At 42.1% G+C, this 25385-nt stretch overlaps 1 protein-coding gene across 3 annotated transcripts in view; it reads left to right on the forward strand.

The window, feature by feature from the left end:
• AMN1 (antagonist of mitotic exit network 1 homolog) overlaps positions 1–25385 on the forward strand; it is a 1021978-nt gene that overhangs the window by 490609 nt on the left and 505984 nt on the right. For all 3 annotated transcript variants that reach the window (XM_044088123.1, XM_044088122.1, XM_044088124.1), the window contains exon 5: positions 25069–25125. In XM_044088123.1, coding sequence (XP_043944058.1) covers positions 25069–25125 — 57 coding nt within the window. The remainder of the gene's footprint in view (positions 1–25068; positions 25126–25385) is intronic.

The raw sequence follows: 25385 nt of genomic DNA on the forward strand, positions 1-25385 counted from the left end.
TCAGTTTATTTAAAACCTGATCGCTTAAAGCAATGTGATGTCATACTATCTTAAATTGTATATGTAATGTCTACCTTGAAAGCATAAAAAATGCCATGCTATGTATATGTATATATATTTATTAGTATCATCCAAGTACATATTCAAATTTATTTATGTTACTGGTGTATACATACTAAACTGTGCATTAGGCAATCAAAACATATGCCATATAAAAAATATATAAAATGGCCTAGCTAAGGCATATGCAAGCATTTGGTTACTAATTAAGTTAAAATTATAAACATGAGTATGTATCAACCTACCATCTAAATAAAATATGATATATTCAGGACTATTTAACAATACGATGTGATTACATCATACAGACCCTAAAAGCGCCGGTCGAATACTAAGGGTGGAATTAAGTCCTGGTTCTATGTGGGCTTTTAAATTTAAAATCCATCTTAGCTCACATAGTTCAAGTGTACCTAGATGGTCTCCTTCTCTTCTATTATAATTCACTACCTGGATTACTCTAAAACTAAAACCATGTTGAGGACAATTATAACAGTGCTTGGCCAAGACATTGGTAAGATTATTTTTCTTAATGTCATAAGTGTGGTTATATATACGATCTCTAAACCTACGTGAGGTCATCCCTACATAGTAAGCATCACACATATTACATGTGGCCAAGTATATAACATTACGGGTGTCACAGGTGGCATAAAATGTTGGTTTGAAGGCCATGCTTATACCTGGAATTTCAAAGCCTTGAGATGTAGGTATGTACTTACATATGGAGCATTTTTTGCAAGGGTAAGTACCCGTTTTATATTTAGCTCTAATGTCAACAGGCTGAATGTCCATCCTTTCCTTGCATAATAACCTCTTAAGGTTTAGACAATTACTAAACCTAAAAGCAGGCTCTTTCCCAACTATTTGTAACAACAAGGGGTCAAGAAGCAAAATTTTCCAATTACTCTTAATAATCTTTATAATGTGTTCCACATCATTAGTATATTTAACTCCAAAGGCTAAATATTTTTCATTCCTTCCTAAATGATGGGTATAACCTCCTCTCTTCTTATGTGTGGAAGTTTCAAGTACTGTCTCAACTATTTTATTAATCATGTTTAATGGGTATCCCCTATCAATAAAACATTCCTTCTGACATTCTATCAACCTCAAGGCATCCTGTTCATTACTACAGAGCCTGAGTATTCTGATCATTTGGCCTTTTACGATGTTACGAAAGATGTAGCGTGGATGCAAACTATCAAAGTGCAAGATGCTGATGTTCTTCATCTCACATTGCTGCAGTCCTTACATATGGGTAGTCCGCTTGTCCTCGGTCGGCCCGAATACCAAAGTATTAGGCTGACGTCGGTCAAGGCGCTTAAAACTGACATCAGGACGTCAGGGTACAAAAGCGCATGACCGACGTCATTTCCTCTGTCTTTTTTGCCGCATGGTCCGATGCAGAAGCAGCGTTGCAAGTGCCGTTCGGCGTTCTGAAATTTTTCGAATTCGGAGTTTCAGACCGAATCCAAGTTGGCTAAGTACCCCGTTGGGGAATATTTTGGTTTTTTCTTGCCTCAGTGTTTTACCGGATGTCAGAAAAAGTGAATAACTGTATTTCTTGTGGGAAACAGATACCGCATAGGGATTATCATTCTTTGTGTATTCCTTGTTTGGGGCCTGAGCACGACGTTGTTGTGTGTCGCTTTTGTGCTAGGTTCAACAAACGCACTATTAAGCGAAGATTAGATTGTGCTAGGCTGGTCTTTGGGAAGCGGTACAATTATAATATGCCGTCGGATTCTCCGGCGCCCGCTTCTGCGAAGAAGCGCAAAGACAAAGCAGTTAAACCCAGGCAAGATGAGTCGTCCGTTCCGGACGCCGGTTCTTTAGAGGCTTCAGTGGAGCCGGTGGTTCCGACGGAGACTTCTCAGGAGTCCCAGGGGGAGACTTTAATTTTGCAGGAGGTGGTCTCTCAGGAGGCAGGTCAGGCTGAAGGGGCTTCTCAAGTTACTGTACTCCCCTCCCTTCCTAGGGTGGTTAGGCCTTCTCCTTCTGTTTCCAAGGCTTCTCCCAGAGGCAGGCCAGTTTTAGCTTCTGTTGGTGTCACTCCTAGTTCAGCAGGGTCTGTGCCTAAGAAGCACATGCTTAAAATGGCAGAAGATTTGATTACTCTGATTAGAGGTTCTTTGCCCCCTCCTGATAAGAGGCCTAGGGTGGAGCCAGAGTTGGGAAGTTTTGAGCAGGCTTTGGATGTTTCAGAGTCTTCAGCTGAAGACCTGCAGGAGTACTCTCCTTATTCTGATTCTGATGCAGATGATTCCACTCCTTCTGCTTCTCCTCCAGAGGATTTTTCTTTTTCAGAGACACTTCATTCTATGAGGGAACATTTTAAGTGGGAAGGTCAGGACTTCTCTGATTCTTGGAAAAGGCTTAGGGAATTTTTGCTGTTACCCCAGCACAGGCCCTTAGCTATACCCCCTGTTCTGGATGTTGTGGAAGATGTGTTTGCAGAGGCTTCACTTAATCCTGATTCTCTGCCTCCTGCTCCTGTTAAACCGGATAGGTATTACAGGGTGCCTGAGGCTCATAAATATCTTTATAAGAGTCCTAGGGAGGACCCAGAAACTATTAGTCAGGGACCTAAGGGTGTCAAGGCCTCTGTTGTAAAAAAATCCGGTTCCTCTAGATAAAGAAGCCAGAGCTTTGGATAGATGGGGAAAAAAGGTCTATACATCTTCTACCTTAGCTATGAGGGCTTTGAATTGCCAGTTTCATATGTTGAAATATCAAAACTTTCTTCTTTCTCAATTGAAGTCTAAGGTGGATGCTCTGGCGGAAGGCATTGAGTGTAAAGAATTACAAGATTTGGTGCATGTCTCTGAACAGGTGGGTAAGCATTCATTACAGTGTGGTTTTGATGCTGTGCAGGCCTCATCTAGGGTGGCTGCCACTGGCTCAGTTCTTCGCAGGCATGCCTGGCTGAAGGATCAGAATTTATCTGATCATGTTAAGACAAGGATTTTGGATGCTCCTTTGCAGTCTGATGTGTTGTTTGGTTCACCTGTGGAGTCAGTCTTGAAGAAAATGGAAGACAAGGCTAAGTCTATGCAGACTGTTAAAGATTTTTTGCAAGTTCAGCCTCCGAAGTTTAGTAGGAATTGGCCTGCTAAGGGGTGGACGTATCCTTCTTATGATTCTCAGTCTAGGGGTAGATCTAGACGTGGTAGGGGCAGAGCTCAGGGTTCTTTCAGGTCTAGAACAGGGAGTTCACCTGCACAATCTTCGGGTGAGGGCAGGGGCCAGTCCTTTCGTAAACAGGCCCAATGACCTACTTTTTCAGCTGCCAGATCCTTCTTGCCTGGCAGCATCTTTGGGAGGAAGGTTAGCACTCTTCAAGGAAAATTGGATGTTGATTACCCAGGACAAATGGGTATTGGATGTTATACACCAGGGTTACAAGTTTTATTTCCATACCTTGCCTCCTTTCAAAGGCATGCCGGACGTTCCTCCTCAGCAAAGACTAGAGGCTCACAAACAAATTTCTCTACTACTTCAAATAGGGGCCATACAATTGGTCCCTCTGCCAGAAGTGGGCCTAGGATTTTATTCTCGCCTGTTTCTAGTACCAAAGAAAGGAAACACGTGGAGACCAATTTTGGATTTATCTATCCTCAACACATATCTGGACATTCCCAAGTTCAAAATGTTGACGTTACAACAGCTTTTACCTCTGCTGGGCAAAGATCATTGGATGGTGACTCTGGATCTCAAGGAGGCTTACCTTCATGTTCCTATCAGGCCCAGTTGCAGGAAGTATCTGCGTTTTCTGGCTGGGACTTCACATTATCAGTTCTCTGCATTGCCCTTTGGCTTATCTACTGCGCCCAGAGTGTTCACGAAGGTTCTGGCTCCAGTGGTAGCTTTCTTCAGGCTAAGAGGATTACAGATCTATCCTTATTTGGACGATTGCCTGATTCTGGCCCAAGAAAAGGACGAACTTCTTCATCATTTACAGTATGTGATGGCAGTGTTAAGATGCCTGGGGTATTCTGTGAACGAAATAAAGTCCAGTCTAGTACCCTCTCAGGACATGTGCTTTCTGGTTGTGAGACTGAATACAGCATCCCAGATGGCCTTTTGACCCCGGACAAACAAAAGAATCTTTCTCTTTACTTCCACCAGTTGTCTCGTCAGTCCAGGCTGACTGCAAGGACAGTCCTTCAAGCCTTGGGGTTCATGGCATCTTGTATTCTGGTACTTCCCAATGCCAAACTGCATATGAGGAAGCTACAATGGTATCTCAAGAATGTATGGACACAGCACTGCCAAGATTTGGACACTGTCATTCAGATAATACCTTGCATTCAAAAGGAATTTTTGTGGTGGGCTCAGGAATGTCACCTAAACAAGGGACTCTCTGTGACCCGGCCAGAGGCGAGTCAGATTTTAACGACAGATGCCTCAGACAAAGCTTGGGAGCTCATCTAAATGGAAAATGGGTACAAGACACGTGGCCTGCCAGACTTCAACATCTACATATCAACTTGAAGGAGATGTTAGCAGTCCAATTTGCATTGATAGCTTTCAAGGATTTACTTCTTCCAGGGCAGGTGTTGATTCAAACAGACAACACAACTGTCATGTGGTACATCAACAAGCAAGGGGAACATTCTTATCCTCTATGCAGACAAGCAATGATTTTGTGGGAGACTGCTCTCAGTTTACAGCTAAATCTTCAGGCAAGGTTTCTGCCAGGAGCACAGAACTCCTTAGCAGATGTGTTGAGCAGACAAATTATGGATCCCCATGAGTGGAAATTGGATCCTCATGTATTTCAGAGATTGACAGTGTTATGGGGAACTCCAGACATAGATCTGTTCGCTTCTCCACTAAATTACCAGCTGCCAAAGTTTTGCACAAAAGGTTTCATCCCACAGCTTGGAAAGTGGATGCTCTCTCATTCAATTGGAGCAATCTTCACGTGTATGCCTTTCCACCTCTGCCTCTCCTCCCAAAGGTACTGCTGAAGGTCAGACAGGACAAGCCAAACATGATTTTAATAGCTCCAGATTGGCCTCGACAGCACTGGTACCCATTACTGAGAAGTCTGGTACAGGAGCCTCCATGGCCTTTGCCTTCGATTCCTCACCTGCTGTCTCAGGAGAACAGTCATTTACTCAATGTCAAACTTCATTCTCTACATCTGACAGCCTGGCATATTCTGTTTTAAACCCTGGAGGGTCTCAGCTTCCACAACAAGTTTTGAATGTTATTTTGGAGGCCAGGAGGCCTAGTACAAGGAAAGTTTACGCAGATAAATGGAGGAGATTTTTATTTTGGAGTACAGCAAAGGACTTTGATGTTTCTAAACCTAATTTAAGTGTTGCGCTTCAATACCTTACTGAGTTACTGGACAAAGGTTTGTCCTTCTTCTCTATAAAGGTTCATGCTGCAGCAATTTCTGCTCACTATGACTGTGACCCACCATTATTTTCTCAGCCTTTGTTTAAGCAATTCCTTAGAGGGGCAAAGAATATAAGACCCACACGTAGAGCTCCTACTCCTGCTTGGGATCTCAATTTTGTGTTGGAGAAACTCACTCTACAACCTTTTGAGCCTGCAGCATCGGCAGAGTTGAAATATTTATCATGGAAGACTGCTTTTTTGTTGGCCATCACCTCTGCGAGAAGGGTTTCTGAATTACAGGCCCTTATGGCAGTTGAGCCTTTCTTAATTTTCCACAAGGATAGGGTGTCTTTACGTACTAACCCTTCTTTTATGCCTAAAGTGGTTTCTAGTGTGGCTTTAAACCAAACTATTCATTTGCCTACCTTTTATGCAAACCCCCAAAATAAAGGGGAAAGGATTTTGCACACTTTGGATATACACAGACAGTTGCGATATTATTTGAGCAGAACTAAAGGGTTCAGGCAGTCTCAGCAGTTGTTTGTTTCTTTTGCTTTGGGTTCTCAGGGCAAACCTGTTTCAAAACAAACTATTTCTAAGTGGATTGGTTTTGTATTGCTTTCTGTTATTCCCATCATGGTAAGGAGATTCCAGCTGGGATTAGGCCTCATTCCACTAGGGCTACTGCCACTTCTACAGCTTTTTAAGGGGTGGCTACTAAAGATATTTTGGAAGCAGCTACTTGGAGTTCAGTGCATACTTTCTCTAAGCATTACCACCTTCCACTTTACTCTAAATCTAGGGCTGGATTTGCCACTGCAATTTTACAAGGCATGTTGGCAGCTCCTAATGCTTTATAGTTTTGCCATCCTCCCTTACCTCTGCTTTGGGATTCTACCCATATGTAAGGACTGCAGCAATGTGAGATGAAGAACATAGTACAGTTTTGTACCCACCATAAATGTAGATGTTCGAAGATCCACATTGCTGCAGTCCAATTACCCTCCCTCCTTCCCTCTGTTGTTGAAGGTGGTGGTGTGGTTTGTGTTGTACATATTGTAAATATGGTTAGTGCACGGGTGGTTGGTTAGGTTTTGCTGGTTTTTGGCTTTGGCCTTTCTTGTTAGGGCCTTCTGACATCTGGGGCAAGAAAAGACTGAGGAAATGACGTCGGTCATGCGCTTTTGTACCCTGACGTCCTGATGTCAGTTTTAAGCGCCTTGACCGACGTCAGCCTAATACTTTGGTATTCGGGCCGACCGAGGACAAGCGGACTACCCATATGTAAGGACTGCAGCAATGTGGATCTTCGAACATCTACATTTATGGTAGGTACAAAACTGTACTTTTTTCCAGCATGTTTTCTTATATAATGTGGTGGCTATGCTGTTATCAGTCTCCTTCATGATAGTAATATCTAGAAAATTCACACTCAGGGTTGAAAATTCATATGTGAAACTTAGGAACGAGGTAGTAGATTCCATGTAGAGTATAAATTCATGTAATGAGTCTGGGCCACCATTCCAAAATAACAGAATGTCGTCTACAAATCGCCTATACAAAATGATGTTCTTAAACCTTACATCATTGAAGATGAAATCCTTCTCCCACTGATAGACTGCCAAATTAGCATATGCATTAGCACAGGGAGTGCCCATAGCCACTCCCCATGTTTGAGCATAGATTTGGTTTTCAAATAAAAAGATGTTATTATTTAAAACTAGATCAAGCAGACAACAAATTGTCATTTGTTCATTACTATCCATGGTCCCATATTCAACAAGACAAGTTCTTATGGCATCAAGGCCATAATCATTAGGAATGCTGGTAAATAAATTTTTAATGTCCAGCGTTACCATTAATGTATCTCTACATATGTTATTCCTTATTGTATCATGTTCCAGATCACGTAAAAGATCATAAGTATTTTTTAAGATAGTAGGAATTGTGTTAACCAGTGTGCCTAGTTTAGATTGTATATATAATGAGGCATTCTCTGTTACCCAATGTCTGCCAGACACTGTAGGGCGTAAAGGGGGTGGATCCTCCCCTTTATGCATTTTTGGAAGCCCTTTAATTATAGGGATCAAAGGGGAATCTATTATTAGAAAATCATACAAAGATTTATCAATGCATCTGGTCATGAGCATATCATATATAGTATCATGCACATAGCTTATAATAGATTCTACTTTTGATCTATCTAGTAGTTTGTAAGCCATATCATTATTAAGCATCTTCTGCATTAGTTCTAAATAAAAGCAGGTATCCATGGCAACAACCCCCCCACCTTTGTCTGCTGGTTTAAACACAATTTCTTTATCATCAGACAGGCCATCTAAACAGCATTTCTGCACATGACTCAGATTCACATATATACCTTTATGTTTCTTTTCTTTGAAATAAGAATAAATATCATTCTCACAAGAACGCATAAAGCATTCAACAGTATTAGGCATTGGTGGTATAAAACAGCTTTTTCTCTTACAAGCCTGTGAACCATAGTCCAAACTAATATTGTTTGTGATAGTATCATTGAACATTACCTTCAGTGATAGTTTTCTCGTAAAAAGACGTAAGGCTATCAGAGTGTCAGAAAGCGTGCTTCCCCTAGAGGGGATAAACGATAGACCTTTGTTCAAAATGAACTGTTCATCAGTGGAAAAAGTTCTAGATGTTAAATTAAAAAACAAACAGTTCAGTTTCTTGTTTTCCTCCTCGACTCCGGAGCTTCCCCCGACATCTTTCTCTTCCCTCTTCCCCGACTGGTTGAGCGCACTTGCGCTCTGCTCTTGTATGGGAGGGGGAAGTTTAAAGACACAGGAGCCATATAAGAGTTCATTGCAATATTAGCCTTAGGTCTAGCTCCCAAACTTTCGCTGTTGATAAAACATTGCTGGTTGCATGGGATGGAAGCATTGGAAAGAGTAACTTCTCGGGTTGGTGTGTCACCCAAATGCTCATCATTCATAGGGCAAACAGTTGAGAGTTCAGTAGGCACAACTGAGTCCGTGGCTGTCGACTGTAATGTGGCCGAAGAGTTAGCAAGTTCCGGTTCATTTTTATAGTTAACTCTCGGCCAAACAAAAATACGGCCCATCTGAAAATCTTGACAGTCACGTCTCAGTTTCTTGAGCTTGATCTGCTCAAGCCTATTACTATAAAGAGTAAGTTGCCTACACATGTTATTAATTTTGGAAACACAAAAGTCACTTTTGTAGCTCATGGTAAGGCACTTGTATTGCTCTTCAACCTTACTTATCAAGTCTGTCTCTATGGGGGAAAAATAATCTATTAAAAGATGGATATATTTATTACCAAAATCGATGTTCAATTGCTGCCATCTTCGTAACAGTTCAGGATGGCTGTCCCCATAGCTGGGCATGCACAAGACCCGCATGCCGCGTGGAATCACCTTGAAGTGAAGACAGGCTTCCAAATGCCTTCTTTGCCATATGAGTCTATGGAGCTGATATAAGTCATTCTCTAAGCTCCTTAGAGACCCGTAAAAATCATGTAAATTCTCAGTACTATTAGTTACCATTTTAGGAGTATCACATTTGATATCCAGGTTAAGTAGCGGGTTTTCCCGTTGATGAAATAGACAATTCCAACTATTGGTACCACCTGTACCTGTTGGATTGTAGTCCAGTTCAATGTTAGGCACATCCATCACGTAACGGTCAGCCAAGCAAAGAAACAACAACAATATTAGCAGCAAACAAAAGCCGACCATTCAAAGGTTCCTTCCACCACAAACGCCGAAGCATGTAACTAAAGAAAGAATAAACTGCAAGGAACCACCATGAAATGAAACTCACAATTTAATTAAGAAAACAAGCGCTTTCACGCACACTCCGGTGCGCTTCATCAGGTTACATTCAAACAATAAAAACCATCCCTTAAATACAGAAACTATCATCACTCATTCAATTAAATAAATCAATTATTACCAATAATTAAAATTACTACAGCTTGTCTTAAAAGGGCAATGACATCCTATAAACAAGCATTCAAGCCTTATGCATACACATTTGATAAATACATATTATAGATAGGAAAAATCATTAACCTATCACAATTGACTAACAAATCAATATGTCACATTCACCAAAATAACAAAACCTTGAAAACGGTGGCCTTGTTAAAGACATTCATATTGGTATTCATATTAGATATCCTTATCAAAAGGGGAAGGGTTAAAATGTTTGGCAGCAGCTGGATTAACTCTAGCTGCTGGGTCATGTTTGGGAAGTGTGTATAAAAACTTAACGGTGAGGAACTTTATACATTCTGTTTGCCTTTTTAGGGATAGTAGGCTGAGTAACAGGAAACTTGTAGGCAGTGACACACACTTCCTCCAGAGATGACAGTACTGGAGAAATGGGTAAATGTTTCTGGAAATTCCTTCTGTAATAGCTGATAGTATTTTCTGGGGGACTGAGAAACCTCAGTCTTCTTCCACTGAATACACTTGCACATTCTGGAAATAGTCTCGGAGAAAGAGAATCATTGATGGGAAGATTTAGGTGACATGCACTCCACAGAGTCTGAATAAGAATTCTGAGGGGAAAAAAATGTATCTGTTCCATCACATTCCTCTCTGGATTTAATTTCTTGAATCTCTTCAGGAAAAGAGGAATCGCTTTTTCTTTTACCAGAAACCACCTGATAAGAAACGTCAAGAGCCTGTACAAGACCCTGAGCTGGACTTAATAAACTACTCCTGTCCAGTGAAACTTGAGCAGGAGAAGCTATAGGTTTACTTATCTGTTTGCTTTTGACAGGGCAATTAAGGCAAACACATTTTTTAATTTCAACAATAACTTCCTAAGGGATGGACACAACATTCTGGTTAAGCAGGGGCACTTTCCCTGCCACTTCTTGCAACACCAACAAAAGTGGTTTTCCCTTGCCCACTAAGGGGAGTCCAGTAGCTGTAGGGGACATTGCTAACCCCCAGTGCATAGTGGCTGTATTTGCCACACAGAGTGTTTAGAGAAAAAGGAGAGGGGTTTGAGGAATCAACTTGGCCACAGCAGAGTCTCTCACCTGTATCTGAGGTGCAGATTACCAGCTTGCTGTGGTGGCAAACACCATTTTGAATCATCACTTAAGACATAGGCAAAGATGCATTTTTATTAAAGAAAACAAACCATGTGGGTAACTTCTACAAGCTAATCATTGTTAGTAATCTTTGAGCTACAACAAAATATTTATTGACAGTTACTCAGATAAAATTGTGTTTCCTGAGCAGCACTAAACGCTCCAAAATATTGATGTTCTTCATCTCACATTGCTGCAGTCCTTACACTTGGGTAGTCCGCTGTCCTCGGTCGGCCCGAATATCAAAGTATAAGGCTGACGTCGGTCAAGGCGCATTAGACTGACATCAGGACGTCAGGGTACAAATGCGCATGACCGACGTCATATCCTCAGTCTTTTTTGCCGCATGGTCCGATGCAGAAGCAGCGTTGCAAGTGCCGTTCGGCGTTCTGAAATTTTTCGAGTTCGGAGTTTCAGACCGAGTCAAAGTTGGCTAAGTACCCCGTTGGGGAATATTTTGCTTTTTTCTTGCCTCAGTGGTTTACCGGATGTCAGAAAAAGTGAATAACTGTATTTCTTGTGGGAAACAGATACTGCATAGAGATTATCATACCTTGTGTATTCCTTGTTTAGGGCCTGAGCACGACGTTGTTGGGTGTCGCTTTTGTGCTAGGTTCAATAAGCGCACTATTAAGAGAAGGTTAGATTGTGCCAGGTTAGTCTTTGGGAAGCGGTGCAATTACACTATGCCGTCGGATGCTCCGGCGTCCGCTTCTTCAAAGAAGCGCAAGGATAAAGCAGCTAAGTCCAGGGTAGACGAGTCATCTGTACCGGACGCCGGTTCTTTAGAGGTATCGGTGGAGCCGGTGGTTCCACCGGAGGTTTCTCTGGAGGCCCAGGGGGAGACCTTGTTATTGCAGGATGTGGCCTCTCAGGAGGCAAGTCAGGCTGAAGGGGCTTCTCAGGTTACTGTACTCCCCTCCCTTCCTAGGGTGGTTAGGCCTTCTGTTTCCAAGGCTTCTCCCAGAGGCAGGCCAGGTTTAGCTTCAGTTGGTGTCACTCCTAGTTCTTCAGGATCTGTGCCCAAGAAGCATATGCTTAAAATGGCAGAAGATTTGATTACCTTAATTAGAGGTTCTTTGCCCCCTCCTGATAAGAGGCCTAGGGTGGAACCTGAGTTAGGGAGTGTTGAGCAGGCTTCAGATGTTTCAGAGTCTTCGGCTGAAGACTTGCAGGAGTATTCTCCTTATTCTGATTCTGATGTGGATGATTCTACTCCTTCTGCTTCTCCTCCTGAGGATTTTTCTTTTTCAGAGACCCTCCATTCCATGAGGGAGCATTTTAAGTGGGAAGGTCAGGATTTCTCAGATTCCAGGAAAAGGCTTAGGGAATTTCTGTTTTTACCCCAGCATAGGCCTTTGGCTATACCTCCTGTTTTGGATGTTGTGGAGGATGTGTTTGCAGAGGCTTCTCTTAATCCTGATTCCCTGCCTCCTGCTCCTGTTAAGCCGGATAGGTATTATAGGGTGCCTGAAGCTCATAAGTTTCTTTTTAAGAGTCCTAGGGCGGACCCAGAGACTGTTAGTCAGGGGCCTAAGGGTGTTAAGGCTTCTGTTGTTAAAAATCCGGTTCCTCCAGATAAAGAGGCTAGGGCTTTGGATAGATGGGGAAAGAAAGTTTATACTCTTCCACCCTAGCTATGAGGGCTCTAAATTGCCAGTTTCACATGTTGAAATACCAAAACTATCTACTGTCTCAATTGAAGTCTAAGGTAGATGCTCTGGCGGAAGGTATTGACTGTAAAGAGTTACAGGATTTGGTACATGTCTCTGAACAAGTGGGTAAGCATTCTTTGCAATGTGGTTTTGATGCTGTACAGGCCTCGTCTAGGGTGGCTGCCACAGGGTCAGTTCTTCGCAGGCACGCCTGGCTGAGGGATCAGAATTTATCTGACCATGTTAAGACAAGGATTTTGGATGCTCCTTTACAATCTGATGTGTTATTTGGTTCACCTGTTGAGGCAGTCTTAAAGAAAATGGAAGACAAGGCTAAGTCTATGCAGACTGTTAAAGATTTTTTGCAGGTTCAGCCTCCAAGTTTAGCAGAAATTGGCCTACTAAGGGGTGGACGTATCCTTCTTATGATTCCCAGTCTATGGGGCAGGTCTAGACGGGTAGGGGCAGAGCTCAGGGCTCTTTCAGGCCTAGAACAGGAGTTCACCTGCACAGTCTTCGGTGAGGGCAGGGGTCAGTCCTTTCGTAAACAGACCCAATGACCTACCTTTTCAGCTGCCAGAGTCTTCTCGACTAGCAGCACCTTTGGGAGGAAGGTTGGCACTTTTCAAAGAAAATTGGAGTTTAATTACCCAAGACAGATGGGTATTGGATATCATACACCAAGGTTACAGGTTTTATTTCCATACCTTGCCTCCTTTCAAAGGCATGCCAGACGTTCCTCCTCAGCAAAGAATAGAGGCTCACAAACAGATTTTTCTGCTACTCCAAATAGGAGCCATTCAGCCGGTCCCTCTGTCAGAAGTGGGCCTAGGATTTTATTCTCGCCTGTTCCTAGTACCAAAGAAGGGGAACACGTGGAGACCAATTTTGGATTTATCTATCCTCAACACTTATCTGGACATTCCCAAGTTCAAAATGTTGACGTTACAACAGCTTTTACCTCTGCTGGGCAAAGATCATTGGATGGTGACTCTGGATCTCAAGGAGGCTTACCTTCATGTTCCTATCAGGCTAAGTTGCAGGAAGTATCTACGTTTCCGGGCTGGGACTTCTCATTATCAGTTCTCTGCATTGCCCTTTGGCTTATCTACTGCGCCCAGAGTATTCACGAAGGTTCTGGCTCCAGTAATAGCTTTCTTCAGACTAAGAGGGATACAGATCTATCCTTATTTGGACGATTGTCTGATTCTGGCTCAAGGAAAAGAAGAGCTTCTTCATCATCTCCACTATGTGATAGCAGTGCTAAGATGCCTAGGGTATTCTGTGAATGAAATAAAGTCCAGTCTAGTACCCTCTCAGGACATGTGCTTTCTGGGTGTGAGACTGAATACAGCATCCCAGATGGCCTTTTGACCCCGGACAAACAAAAGAATCTTTCTCTTTACTTCCATCAATTGTCTCATCAGTCCAGGCTGACTGCAAGGACAGTCCTTCAAGCCTTGGGGTTCATGGCATCTTGTATTCTGGTGCTTCCCAATGCCAAACTGCATATGAGGAAGTTACAATGGTATCTCAAAAATGTATGGACACAGCACTGCCAAGATTTGGACACTGTCATTCAGATAATACCTTGCATTCAAAAGGAATTTTTGTGGTGGGCTCAGGAATGTCACCTAAACAAGGGACTCTCTGTGACCCGGCCAGAGGCGAGTCAGATTCTAACGACAGATGCCTCAGACAAAGCTTGGGAGCTCATCTAAATGGAAAGTGGATACAAGACACGTGGCCTGCCAGACTTCTACATCTACATATCAACCTGAAGGAGATGTTAGCAGTCCAATTTGCATTAATAGCTTTCAAGGATTTACTTCTTCCAGGACAGGTGTTGATTCTAACAGACAACACAACTGTCATGTGGTACATCAACAAGCAAGGGGGAACACATTCTTATCCTCTGTGCAGACAAGCAATGATTTTGTGGGAGACTGCTCTCAGTTTACAGCTAAATCTTCAGGCAAGGTTTCTGCCGGAGCACAGAACTCCTTAGCAGATGTGTTGAGCAGACAAATTATGGATCCCCACGAGTGGAAATTGGATCCTCATGTATTTCAGAAATTGACAGTGTCATGGGGAACTCCAGACATAGATCTGTTCGCTTCTCCACTAAACTACCAGCTGCCAAAGTTTTGCACAAAAAGTTTTCATCCCACAGCTTGGAAGGTGGATGCTCTTTCATTCAATTGGAGCAATCTTCATGTGTACGCCTTTCCACCTCTGCCTCTCCTCCCAAAGGTACTTCTGAAGGTCAGACAGGACAAGCCAAAGGTGATTTTAATAGCTCCAGATTGGCCTGGACAGCATTGGTACCCATTACTGAGAAGTCTGGTACGGGAGCCTCCATGGCCTTTACCTTCGATTCCACACCTGCTGACTCAGGAGAACAGTCATTTACTCAATGTCAAACTTCACTCTCTTCACCTGACAGCCTGGCATATTCTGTTTTAAACCCTGGAGGGTTTCAGCTTCCACAGCAAGTTTTGAATGTTATTTTGGAAGCCAGAAGGCCTAGTACAAGGAAAGTGTACGCAGATAAATGGAAGAGATTTTTATTTTGGAGTGCAGCAAAAGCATTTGATGTTTCTAAGCCTAATTTAAGTGTGGCTCTTCAATATCTTACTGAGTTACTGGACAAAGGTTTGTCCTTCTCTTCTATTAAGATTCATGCTGCAGCAATTTCTGCTCACTATGATTGTGACCCACCATTGTTTTCTCATCCTTTGTTTAAGCAATTCCTTAGAGGGGCAAAGAATATAAGACCCCCACGGAAAGCTCCTACTCCTGCTTGGGATCTCAATTTTGTGTTGGAGAAACTCACTCTACAACCTTTTGAGCCTGCAGCTACTGCTGAGTTGAAATATTTATCATGGAAGACTGCTTTTTTTAGCCATTACCTCTGCGAGAAGGGTTTCTGAATTACAGGCCCTTATGGCAGTTGAGCCTTTCTTAATTTTCCATAAGGATAGGGTATCTTTACGTACTAATCCTTCCTTTATGCCTAAAGTGGTTTCTAGTGTGTCTTTAAACCAAACTATTCATTTGCCTACCTTTTATGCAAACCCCCAAAATAAAGGGGAAAAGATTTTGCACACTTTGGATATACACAGGCAGTTGCGATATTATTTGAGCAGAACTAAAGGGTTCAGGCAGTCTCAGCAGTTATTTGTTTCTTTTGCTTTGAGTTCTCAGGGCAAGCCTGTGTCAAAACAAACTATTTCTAAATGGATTGGGTTTTGCATTGCTTTCTGTTATTCCCATCATGGCAAGGAGGTTCCAGCTGGGATTAGGCCTCATTCCACTAGGGCTACTGCCACTTCAACAGCTTTTTAAGGGGGGTGGCAACTAAAGATATCTTGGAGGCAGCTACTTGGAGTTCTGTGCACACTTTCTCTAAGCATTATCACCTTCCACTTTACTCTAAATCTAGGGCTGGTTTTGCCACTGCTATTTTACAGGGCATTTTGGCAGCTCCTGCTTCTTTATAGTTGTGCCAGCCTCCCTTACCTCTGCTTTGGGATTCTACCCAAGTGTAAGGACTGCAGCAATGTGAGATGAAGAACATAGTACAGTTTTGTACCTACCATAAATGTAGATGTTCAAGATCCACATTGCTGCAGTCCAAATTTCTCCCTCCTTCCCTCTGTAGTTAGAGGCGGTTGTGTGGGTTGGATTGTAAATATTGTGTATATTGTATATATTGTACATATTATTAGTGCTAGGGTGGTTGGTTGTTGGTTTTGTTGTCTTTGGGTTTTGACCTTTCTTGTTAGGGTCTTCTGACATCTGGGGCAAGAAAAGACTGAGGATATGACGTCGGTCATGCGCATTTGTACCCTGACGTCCTGATGTCAGTCTAATGCGCCTTGACCGACGTCAGCCTTATACTTTGATATTCGGGCCGACCGAGGACAGCGGACTACCCAAGTGTAAGGACTGCAGCAATGTGGATCTTCGAACACCTACATTTATGGTAGGTACAAAACTGTACTTTTCTTTGTGGTCAAAACCACCACACGTCCCATGCACTGGTATAGTATAATCACTTAAACTTGTTGCTTCACAATAAAAAAAGAGCTGGTTTCCTGATAGGATGAAGTTGCAAAGAAATGCCTTCTACTACAATAAAATAGCTACATTTGCCACCAATCACTCTAATATGATCCACCATTGTCATAGCTTAAAGCAATTAAACTGACTTGAACTGCACAACTACCTAACATATTCACAACTAACTCAGCACACAAACTCATTTATCATAAAGAAAAATGCCCTGCACTACAAAACTTATTACTACCCTACTGTCCAGAAAGGGACCTCCGTTCTAGTATGAAATTCTTTTTAACTTACAAATAAGTCAAATAAGGTTGCAGGAGGCTTGCTGTACTCCCAGTACATTTGCTAATCCTTGGAGTAATATCTCCACACAAATAAAACTGTCCAACAAACTCAATAGTTTTAAAGCACTGCTTAAACAACATCTTAACCAGTCCTGGTTGTGCCCATGCTTATCACAAGGTTAAGACTTTGTGTTCACTGTTCAGTACTCTCCAAATACATACTCTCAGCCTCTTACTGAAATGACAAAACATTTTTATACATAACTGCTGCTTGTACAATCCACTAAGTTGCACACGAGCTTTCTCTTTAGTAACTTTCACCTCTGTAAAATCTTAGAATGTATAAATATATCTACTGTTTTTTGCAGAAATGTAAATAGAAATGCAACTTTTCTGTGTTTCACTGGAACCTAGCAAAATGTAATGTAAGCAAATGGAGCTTTTCTTCCCGGGCTTCTGCTGAAAATGGGTATTACCCAGTCAGACTTTCCCAGTAAACAAAAGACAAAGTAAACTAAATAAATAAATGCATTGGCCGAGTAATATTTGCTGAATTTTACATTGCCATCTTTCCTTTTAACTGAAAAAAGGAATATTGCAATAAAGTGAATACTCAATTTCCCTAAATAGCTGTGAATACCTCTCAACCTCTTAGTGTAAGAAATATGGTTAAAGCCTTAAAATAATGGTGGGACAAAGGGCCAATAGTAGGGACAGATTTTAAATATTGCTCTTTTAAACTTAAACATTTGCTAGAATAACAGAGTTTGTGTTGGCGTGCATTTTTGGAAGGAGATGAAGTCTGAAACTCAAATGAATGCCATTATTTAGGGATTTCAGCCCTCAGTGATTTGCCAGAAAACCACAGATTTTATGAGGAGAACAGACCAAAAAATACGAGGCAAAAATCTGAACATTCTGCAAAACTCTGTGTAGATTCGCTGGTCTCTACTGAGACCCATTTGGAGTCCGGTATGCCGCGAGATTCTTCAGCTGTGGAACCTGCCGATGTCTTTCCCTTGGATTGGTCCAGAGCCACTGTGCAGGCACCAGCTTCTGAGGGTGTATTCAGGCCTACTGACTTGCATATGAAACCGACGCATCTTCTACTTCAAGGCCTAAAACTCGAACCATGCCTAGAAAACTGATGCCCAGACCGCATGGTCAGGTCTCTATGCCTATAAAACAAATGATAAGAATGGCTGAAGACCTTATTACTTTAATCAGGGGAAGCCAACCTTCCGCCTCTAAGAGACCTAGGACTGATTTTGCTTATGATACTTCTGTCCAGGATTCTGAAATTTCTGTTTCCTCTGATGACCAGGATTTACCCTTATCTACCTATGAGGATTCTGATGCTGAGGACTCTATTCCCTCTGCTTCCCCTCCAGAGGATTTCTCTTTTGGTGAAACCTTGCATACTCTTAGGGAGCATTTTCGTTGGGAAAGTCAGGATTACTCTGATTCAAAAAAGAGGCTTAGGGATTTCTTACTCATGCCCGCACAAACCTTTTGCTATCCCTCCTGTACTAGACATTGTTGATGATGCCTTTTCGGAGTCTAGCTTGGCCCCTGACTCTTTACCTCCTGCTCCCAGAAAACCTGATAAATATTACAGGGTTCCTGACTCTCACAAGTTCCTTTTCAAAAATCCTACTGTGGATCCTGAGACCATTTCACAGGGACCCAAGGGCATTAAGGCTACTACTGCCAAAAAATCCTACCCCCTCTGATAGAGACTCCAGGGCGCTGGATAGATGGGGTAAGAAGGTATACACTTCTGCAACCTTGGCCATTAAGGCCTTAAACTGCCAGTTTCATATGTTAAAGTATCAGCAGTATATTATTGGATTGCTTAAACAGAAAATGATGTTGATTCCTGATTGTGCTGAAAATAAGGATTTACATGATTTAATGCATTCTGCTGAACAGGTTGGAAAACATACTTTGCAATGTGGTTTTGATTCACTAGAGGCATCTTGCAGGGCTGCTGTGACTGGGTCTGTACTTAGAAGGCATGCTTGGCTTAAGGAACAATCCTTGCCAGATCATGTTAAAACTAAATTACTGGATGCTCCCTTAAATCAGGACTGCCTGTTTGGCAACAAGGCAGAAGAAGTTCTTAAAAAGATGGAGGAAAAAGCAAAATCTATGCAAACTGTTAAAGATTTCTTACAAGTACAACCTCCAAGATTTAGTAGGCATTGGCCCTCTCCTGCCTCTTCCAGGCCTTCTCAGTCCAAGCCTAGATCCAGCAGAACATCAGGCTTCAGTCCCAGGGTACCCACAGGACTAATCAGTGGGGGGCTCCCACTTCCAAATCTGGGAGTAGTAAAACTCCCCCCTATGGTAAACTGTCTCAATGACATAACTTTAACTTTAAAACTTCCAAGTACTTTTCAACTGACTGCTCCTTTGGGGGAAAGATTGCTCTGCAGGCAAAAAAACTAGGAACTCATTACCCAGGATAAATGGGTTTTAAATATAGTTTCCCAAGGATACAGATTTCACTTCCACACGTTACCAACCCCAAACGGTTGGCCAGATCTACCCCCAAATCAGTGGGCAGAGGCTCAAAAGCAAGTACTCTCTCAAGCATAAAGGCTGTTCAAACTGTGCCAGAAGAGGAAAAGGGATAAGGTTTCTACTCAAGACTTTTCCTGATACCCAGAAAAGACAACACATGGCGTCCTATCCTGGACCTGTCTACCTTAAACACTTTTTTGGTGATTCCAAAATTCAAGATGCTAACTCTTCACCAGTTGCTTCCTATGCTAGGCAAAGATGCCTGGTTGGCAACACTCGATTTAAAGGAAGCCTACCTGCACATCCCAATCAGGGAATCTTGCAGAAGATACCTATGCTTCAAAGCAGGCTACATGCACCATCAGTTCTCTGCACTGCCCTTTGGCTTATCTACTGCACCCAGGGTATTCACAAAGTGCCTAGCTCCAGTCATTGCATTTTGCAGGCAAAGAAATATTCAAATATACTCATACCTGGACGATTGTCTAATTCAGGCAGAAAGCCAGGACATACTTTTGAATCATCTGGCATTTGTACAAAAGGTGCTAACTTGTCTGGGGTACACCATAAACGAAAAGAAATCACACCTGGTACCCTGTCAACAAATTATATTCCTGGGAACAAGCTTGAATACAACTTCCCAGATGGCTTTCCTCACGCCAGAAAAGCATTCATTTGACAACCTACTTCAAACTAATGGCATCAAAAATCCTGCTATCTGCAAGGCAAATACTGCAAGCCTTGGGTTTCATGGCCTCCTGCATTCTTATAATTTCATATGCAAGACCGCATATGAGGAAACTGCAATGGTATCTAAAAAGCTATGGTGTCAACATTCTCAGGATCTAGAAGCAATGATTCCTATCATACCTTGCCTCCGGTTAGAGTTCCTTTGGTGGGCAGAAGCCTGTCACCAAAACAAGGGACTATCATTCACTCTACCCCCTGCCACCCAAACCCCAACAACAGACACATCAGACTATGCATTGGGGGCTCACCTTGCAGGGAAGTGCATTCAGGGCAAATGGAACCCCAAATCAAATGCACCTGCATATCAATCAAAAAGAAATGTTAGCTGCACAGAATGCTCTGACAGCCTTCAAGAACCACATTCTTCCAGGACAATTAATGATAAAGACAGATAACACCACTGTTATGTGGTACATAAACAAGCAGGGGGGTACCCATTCTTACCCTCTCTGCAGACTAGCCGTGGCACTGTTGAACACAGCCTTGAGCTACCAAGTGCATCTACAGGCTCAATTCCTGCCAGGAAAACTAAATACACTTGCAGACGGACTAAGCAGAAACCTCATGGACCCACACGAGTGGAAACGTGAACCAAAGACTTTCAACTTGTTGACAAACAAATGGAGGAGCCCAGATATAGACCTGTTTGCCTCCCCCCAGAACTACCAATTGGACATATTTTGCACAAGGACTCCCCACAAACAAGCTTGGAAAGTAGATGCGCTGGCCTTTCCTCCTCTGCTTCTCCTCTCCAAAGTACTACTAAAGATCAAACAGGACAAACCAAGGACGATATTGATTGCACCAGACTGGCCATGCCAACACTGGTGTACCCCCTCTTGCGCAGTGTGTCACTGCTGGCTCCATGGCACCTGCCTCAGACCTCTACCCTGTTGTCACAGCAGGAGAACCAGATTCTGCACCCTCAGCTGCAAACCCTGAACCTAGCAGCCTGGCTAATTACCTAATCTCTCCATTACCATCCCTCAGTAAACAAGTGTTGGATATCATTTTAGAGGCAAGGAGGCCTAGTACGAGAAAATCTTATGCTGAAAAATGGAAAGGATTCTGTACCTGGAACCAATTTCAAGGGGTGGACACAACAGCCCCCAACTTGCTTCAGATTCTTCAATACTTAACTGAGATGCTTCACAAGGGCTTTTTCTTTTCCTCCATCAAAATTCACGCCTCAGCCATTTCAGCTCATTATAACACAGAACCACCCCTCTTCTCTCATCCACTGCTCAAGCAGTTCCTCAGAGGGGCCAAAAACTTAGTACCACCCAGGAGAGCCCCATTTCCAGCCTGGGACCTTAACTTTGTGTTGGAGAAACTCTCTCTTCCTCCTTTCGAGCCAGCTGCAAGTGCAGATTTAAAATTATTTTCTTGGAAAACAGCCTTCCTTTTAGCAATCACTTCAGCAAGAAGTGTATCTGAATTACAGGCCCTTATGGTAGTGGAGCCTTTCATCATCTTTCATGCGGACAGGGTATCCCTCAGAACCAATCCCTCCTTCATGCTCAAGGTGGTATCCAGCATGGCTCTTAATCAATCCATTCATTTGCCAACCTTCTTTCCTAATCCACAGAACAAAGGGGAACGGTTACTGCACTCCTTAGATGTGCACAGACAACTTAGATTTTACTTGGACAGGAAATCTGAACAACTGCTGATGGCATTTGCTGCACGGGCAGAGGGGAAGGCTGTTTCAAAGCAAACCATTTCTAAATGGATAGGCCATTGCATTCATTTCTGCTATAAGCACCATGGAAAACCTATCCCACAGGGGATCAGACCCCACTCAACCAGAGCTGCATCTTACCTCTACAGCCTTTCTCAGAGGTGTCCCTACAAGGGACATCCTAGAAGCTGCTACCTGGAGTTCTGTACATACTTTCACCAAGCATTACCATTTGCCAGTTTTCTCTAAATCCAGAGTTGGCTTTGCCACTGCAGTCTTGCAGGGCCTTATAGCTGGTCCTAATGCTATCTAAATTCCTCCTCCCATCCTTTGCTTTGGGAATCTACCCAAATGTGATGACTGCAACAGTGAAACACGAAGAACATAGTACAGTTGTGTACACTTACCATAAATGTAGATGTTCAAGTGTATTCACTGTTGCAGTTCTGGTTACCCTCCATCCAGCCCCCTGACTTTTATTGGCTATACCTGTACTCTCCTTTACTATGCTTAAAAGCTTTTTAGTGTATTTGCTTTTTTGTTGGAGGCATAACCTTGTGTGGGTGTAAATGTATGTGTGTATGTATATGTATATGTATATATATATATATATATATATATATATATATTTTTTTTTTCTTCCCATTAAGGGGGCACCTGACATCTGGGGCAAGAAAAAACTGATGTAATGGCATCTGCTGCATGTTTTATATCCCTGACTACCTGACGTCACGGAAGAAGAGACAGCAACCAATGCAGGACCCAAGACTTTGTTAATCATGCCGACTGAGGTCTACTGCAAACAGATAACCCAAATGTGATGACTGCAACAGTGAATACACTCGAACATCTACATTTATGGTAAGTGTACACAACTGTACTTTCCATATTTGACCCCTTGCTTTACTATTATTTCTTTTTCTCTATTATATCTTGAGATCTATAAGGCAGCAAACTCGATTTGAGGTGTTGTGAACTGACTGAGGCATTATGGGTAGAGGGAGGAGCTCAAGAGTTGGATCAGTAAGTCTGCTGTGGAATGTGGCCGAGTCAGATTGAGTTCAGATCCAGACCCCATATATTGAGGAAGTATGAAAATGGACAACACAGATGCATAGTTATGGTGAGTACATACCTTTAATTTTTTTCATCGTCCTGGTTGCTTCTGTGTTTTTTTTTTTTTTTTTTTTTTTTTTCCTTCTAGCAATGTGTTCACAGTTTCAGAAATACTGGGCTTTTGATCTGTGAAAATCGTAGGAAGCCTCACCTTTCATTCTCCTGTTACTTTTCAGCCCTTATATTTTGCATACAAATAACAGAGAGAGAGAGAGAGAGAGGCCGAGCAAGGATATGTTGTGACATTTACGTGTTTCCCCTGTCCATGAGGAACAGGGACTGCTAAACCAGGGGGTGAATTTTAGGCTATTGACCCATTTATCCAAATTACGTTTGTAGAGAGGTTTATGTAGAGTCTTGCCATCTTCGCTGTCTGTCTTTCACTGTAACATATTAAGTTAAGTCAGAATTGCTATACTTGCAAACTAAGCTGGCAAGTTGTCTTTGCAGTAGTGTAACAGAATGTGTGCAATTAGTTAGAAAATTGTAATGAAAGAGCACTACAGATGCAATGTTTGTTCTGAGAGTGTTGATGGAGAAGTACAGAGAAGGTCAGAAGGAGTTGCATTGTGTCTTTGTGGATTTAGAGAAAGCATATGACAGGGTGCCTAGAGAGGAGTTGTGGTATTGTATGAGGAAGTCAGGAGTGCCAGAGAAGTATTTAAGAGTGGTACAGGATATGTACGAGAGTAGTTTGACAGCGGTGAGGTCTGCGGTGGGAGTGACGGATGCGTTTAAGGTGTAGGTGGGATTACATCAAGGATCAGCTCTGAGCCCTTTCTTATTTGCAATGGTGATGAACAGGTTGACAGACGAGATCAGACAGAAGTCCCCATGGACTATAATGTTTGCAGACGACATTGTGATCTGTAGTTAGAGTAGGGAACAGGTGGAGGAGACTCTGGAGAGGTGGAGATATGCTCTAGAGAGAAGAGGAATGAAGGTCAGCAGGACTAAGACCGAATATATGTGTGTGAATGAGAGGGAGGATAGAGTAATGGTGAGGATGTAGGGAGTAGAGGTGGCGAAGGTGGATGAGTTTAAGTACTTGGGATCAACAGTTCAGAGTAATGGTGAGTGTGGAAGAGAGGTGAAGATGGAGTGGGTGGAGAAGAGTGTCAGGAGTGATTTGTGACAGACGAGTACCAGTAAGAGTGAAAGGGAAGGTCTACAAGAGGGTAGTGAGACCAGCTATGTTGTATGGGTTGGAGACAGTGGCACTGACAAAAAGGCAGGAGTTGGAGCTTGATGTGGCAGAGTTGAAGATGTTAAGGTTTGCACTGGATGTGACGAAGATGGACAGAATTAGGAATAAGTATATTAGAGGGTCAGCCCAGGTTGGAAGGTTTGGAGACAAAGCCAGAGAGACAAGATTACGTTTGTTTGGACATATGCTGAGGAGGGATGCAGAGTATATTGGGAAAAATATGCTAAGGATGAAGCTGTCGGGTAACAGGAAAAGAGGGAGGCCTAAGATAAAGTTTATGGATGTGGTGAAAGAGGACATGCAGGTGGTTAGTGTGACAGAGCGAGATGCAGAGGACAGGAAGAAATGGAAACAGTTGATCTACTATGGTGACCCCTAACGGGAGCAGCCGAAAGAAGAAGAAGAATTGCTGTACTTGCAAACTAAACTGGCAAGTTGTCTTTGCAGTAGTGTAACAGAATGTGTGCAGTTAGTTAGAAAATTGTAATGCCAATATATATTTTTCTTTGAGGAATTCATATACTGTCACGTTTTTGATGCAGATGAAATTTCGCAAGGCATTCTGATTGATGATAGAAGTGTGAGATCAGGGAAACATATCTGTCCTTGAGTTGTTTTTTTTTCTTTTGAGAGGAACAGAATTATTGCAGAATTATGTGGGTTGTATGTAATTCAGTAACTAAGGGTCCTTAGATCAAAACCTATTACAATTAAGTTTCCACAGATCATAACAAATTGCAGACCAGTATTTGAAGAAGCTATTATTATTATTATTATTAATCCTTGTAAAATGTGAAAATGGAAGACCATTGCTATTTAATTTGTAAATAATCTTGCCAGCAGCAAGTAGCTCTGATTTGTACCATAGAAAATTATGAGCTGATGTTAAGGCAGGTTACTTGATATTTAAAATCATAAAGCAGTAACCGGTCTAAAATATGTGTTAGGCATAGTTTTATCCTTGAAGTTATTTAGACGATCAACAGGACAGTGATTTTCTTCTCATGTCAGGAAAATGTAGAGCCTGCTTGATTTCTTATGGTTGAATACATCCAGTTTGTTGTTGTTCATGTCTGTAAAATTATATTGACAGTTTAGTTATTGTGACAGTAACTAAATAACAATAACCATTATCTTACCAAATGCACAACTTCTGTTTTGGGCAGTATTTGGTTGTATTTAGAAGACAGTAAAGATGAAATGACTGACTGAGTAGTTGCACTTAACATATTTTATAAATTTTACCTTCTGTTTCCCAAGGTAACTGATGATGGTGTTACAGCATTGGTCAGTGGTGTTTGTTCCCAGAGCTTAAAGGTAATTGTCACTTTAGTTATTTTAATAATTGTTTTTTTTCCAAAGGTTTGCCTTGGATCACTGACTTTTGACAGCAGTTGCATTGAATGTGCATGTATTTACGCCACAGATGAAGAGTGAAGCAGTTGTAAAGATCATTCTGTATAGTGTATTAGATAAACGTATTTCACTTCCATGTTCATAAAATGTATTTATAAATTCATTGTATGTTAAAAATTCAATTAATTTGAAGACTTTTTGAAGATTTAAAATAAGGATGC

Source organism: Protopterus annectens, chromosome 11.part0 (assembly GCF_019279795.1).
Source record: "Protopterus annectens isolate FY-2018-M chromosome 11.part0, PAN1.0, whole genome shotgun sequence".
In the NCBI taxonomy this organism is placed as follows: Eukaryota; Metazoa; Chordata; order Ceratodontiformes; family Protopteridae; genus Protopterus; species Protopterus annectens.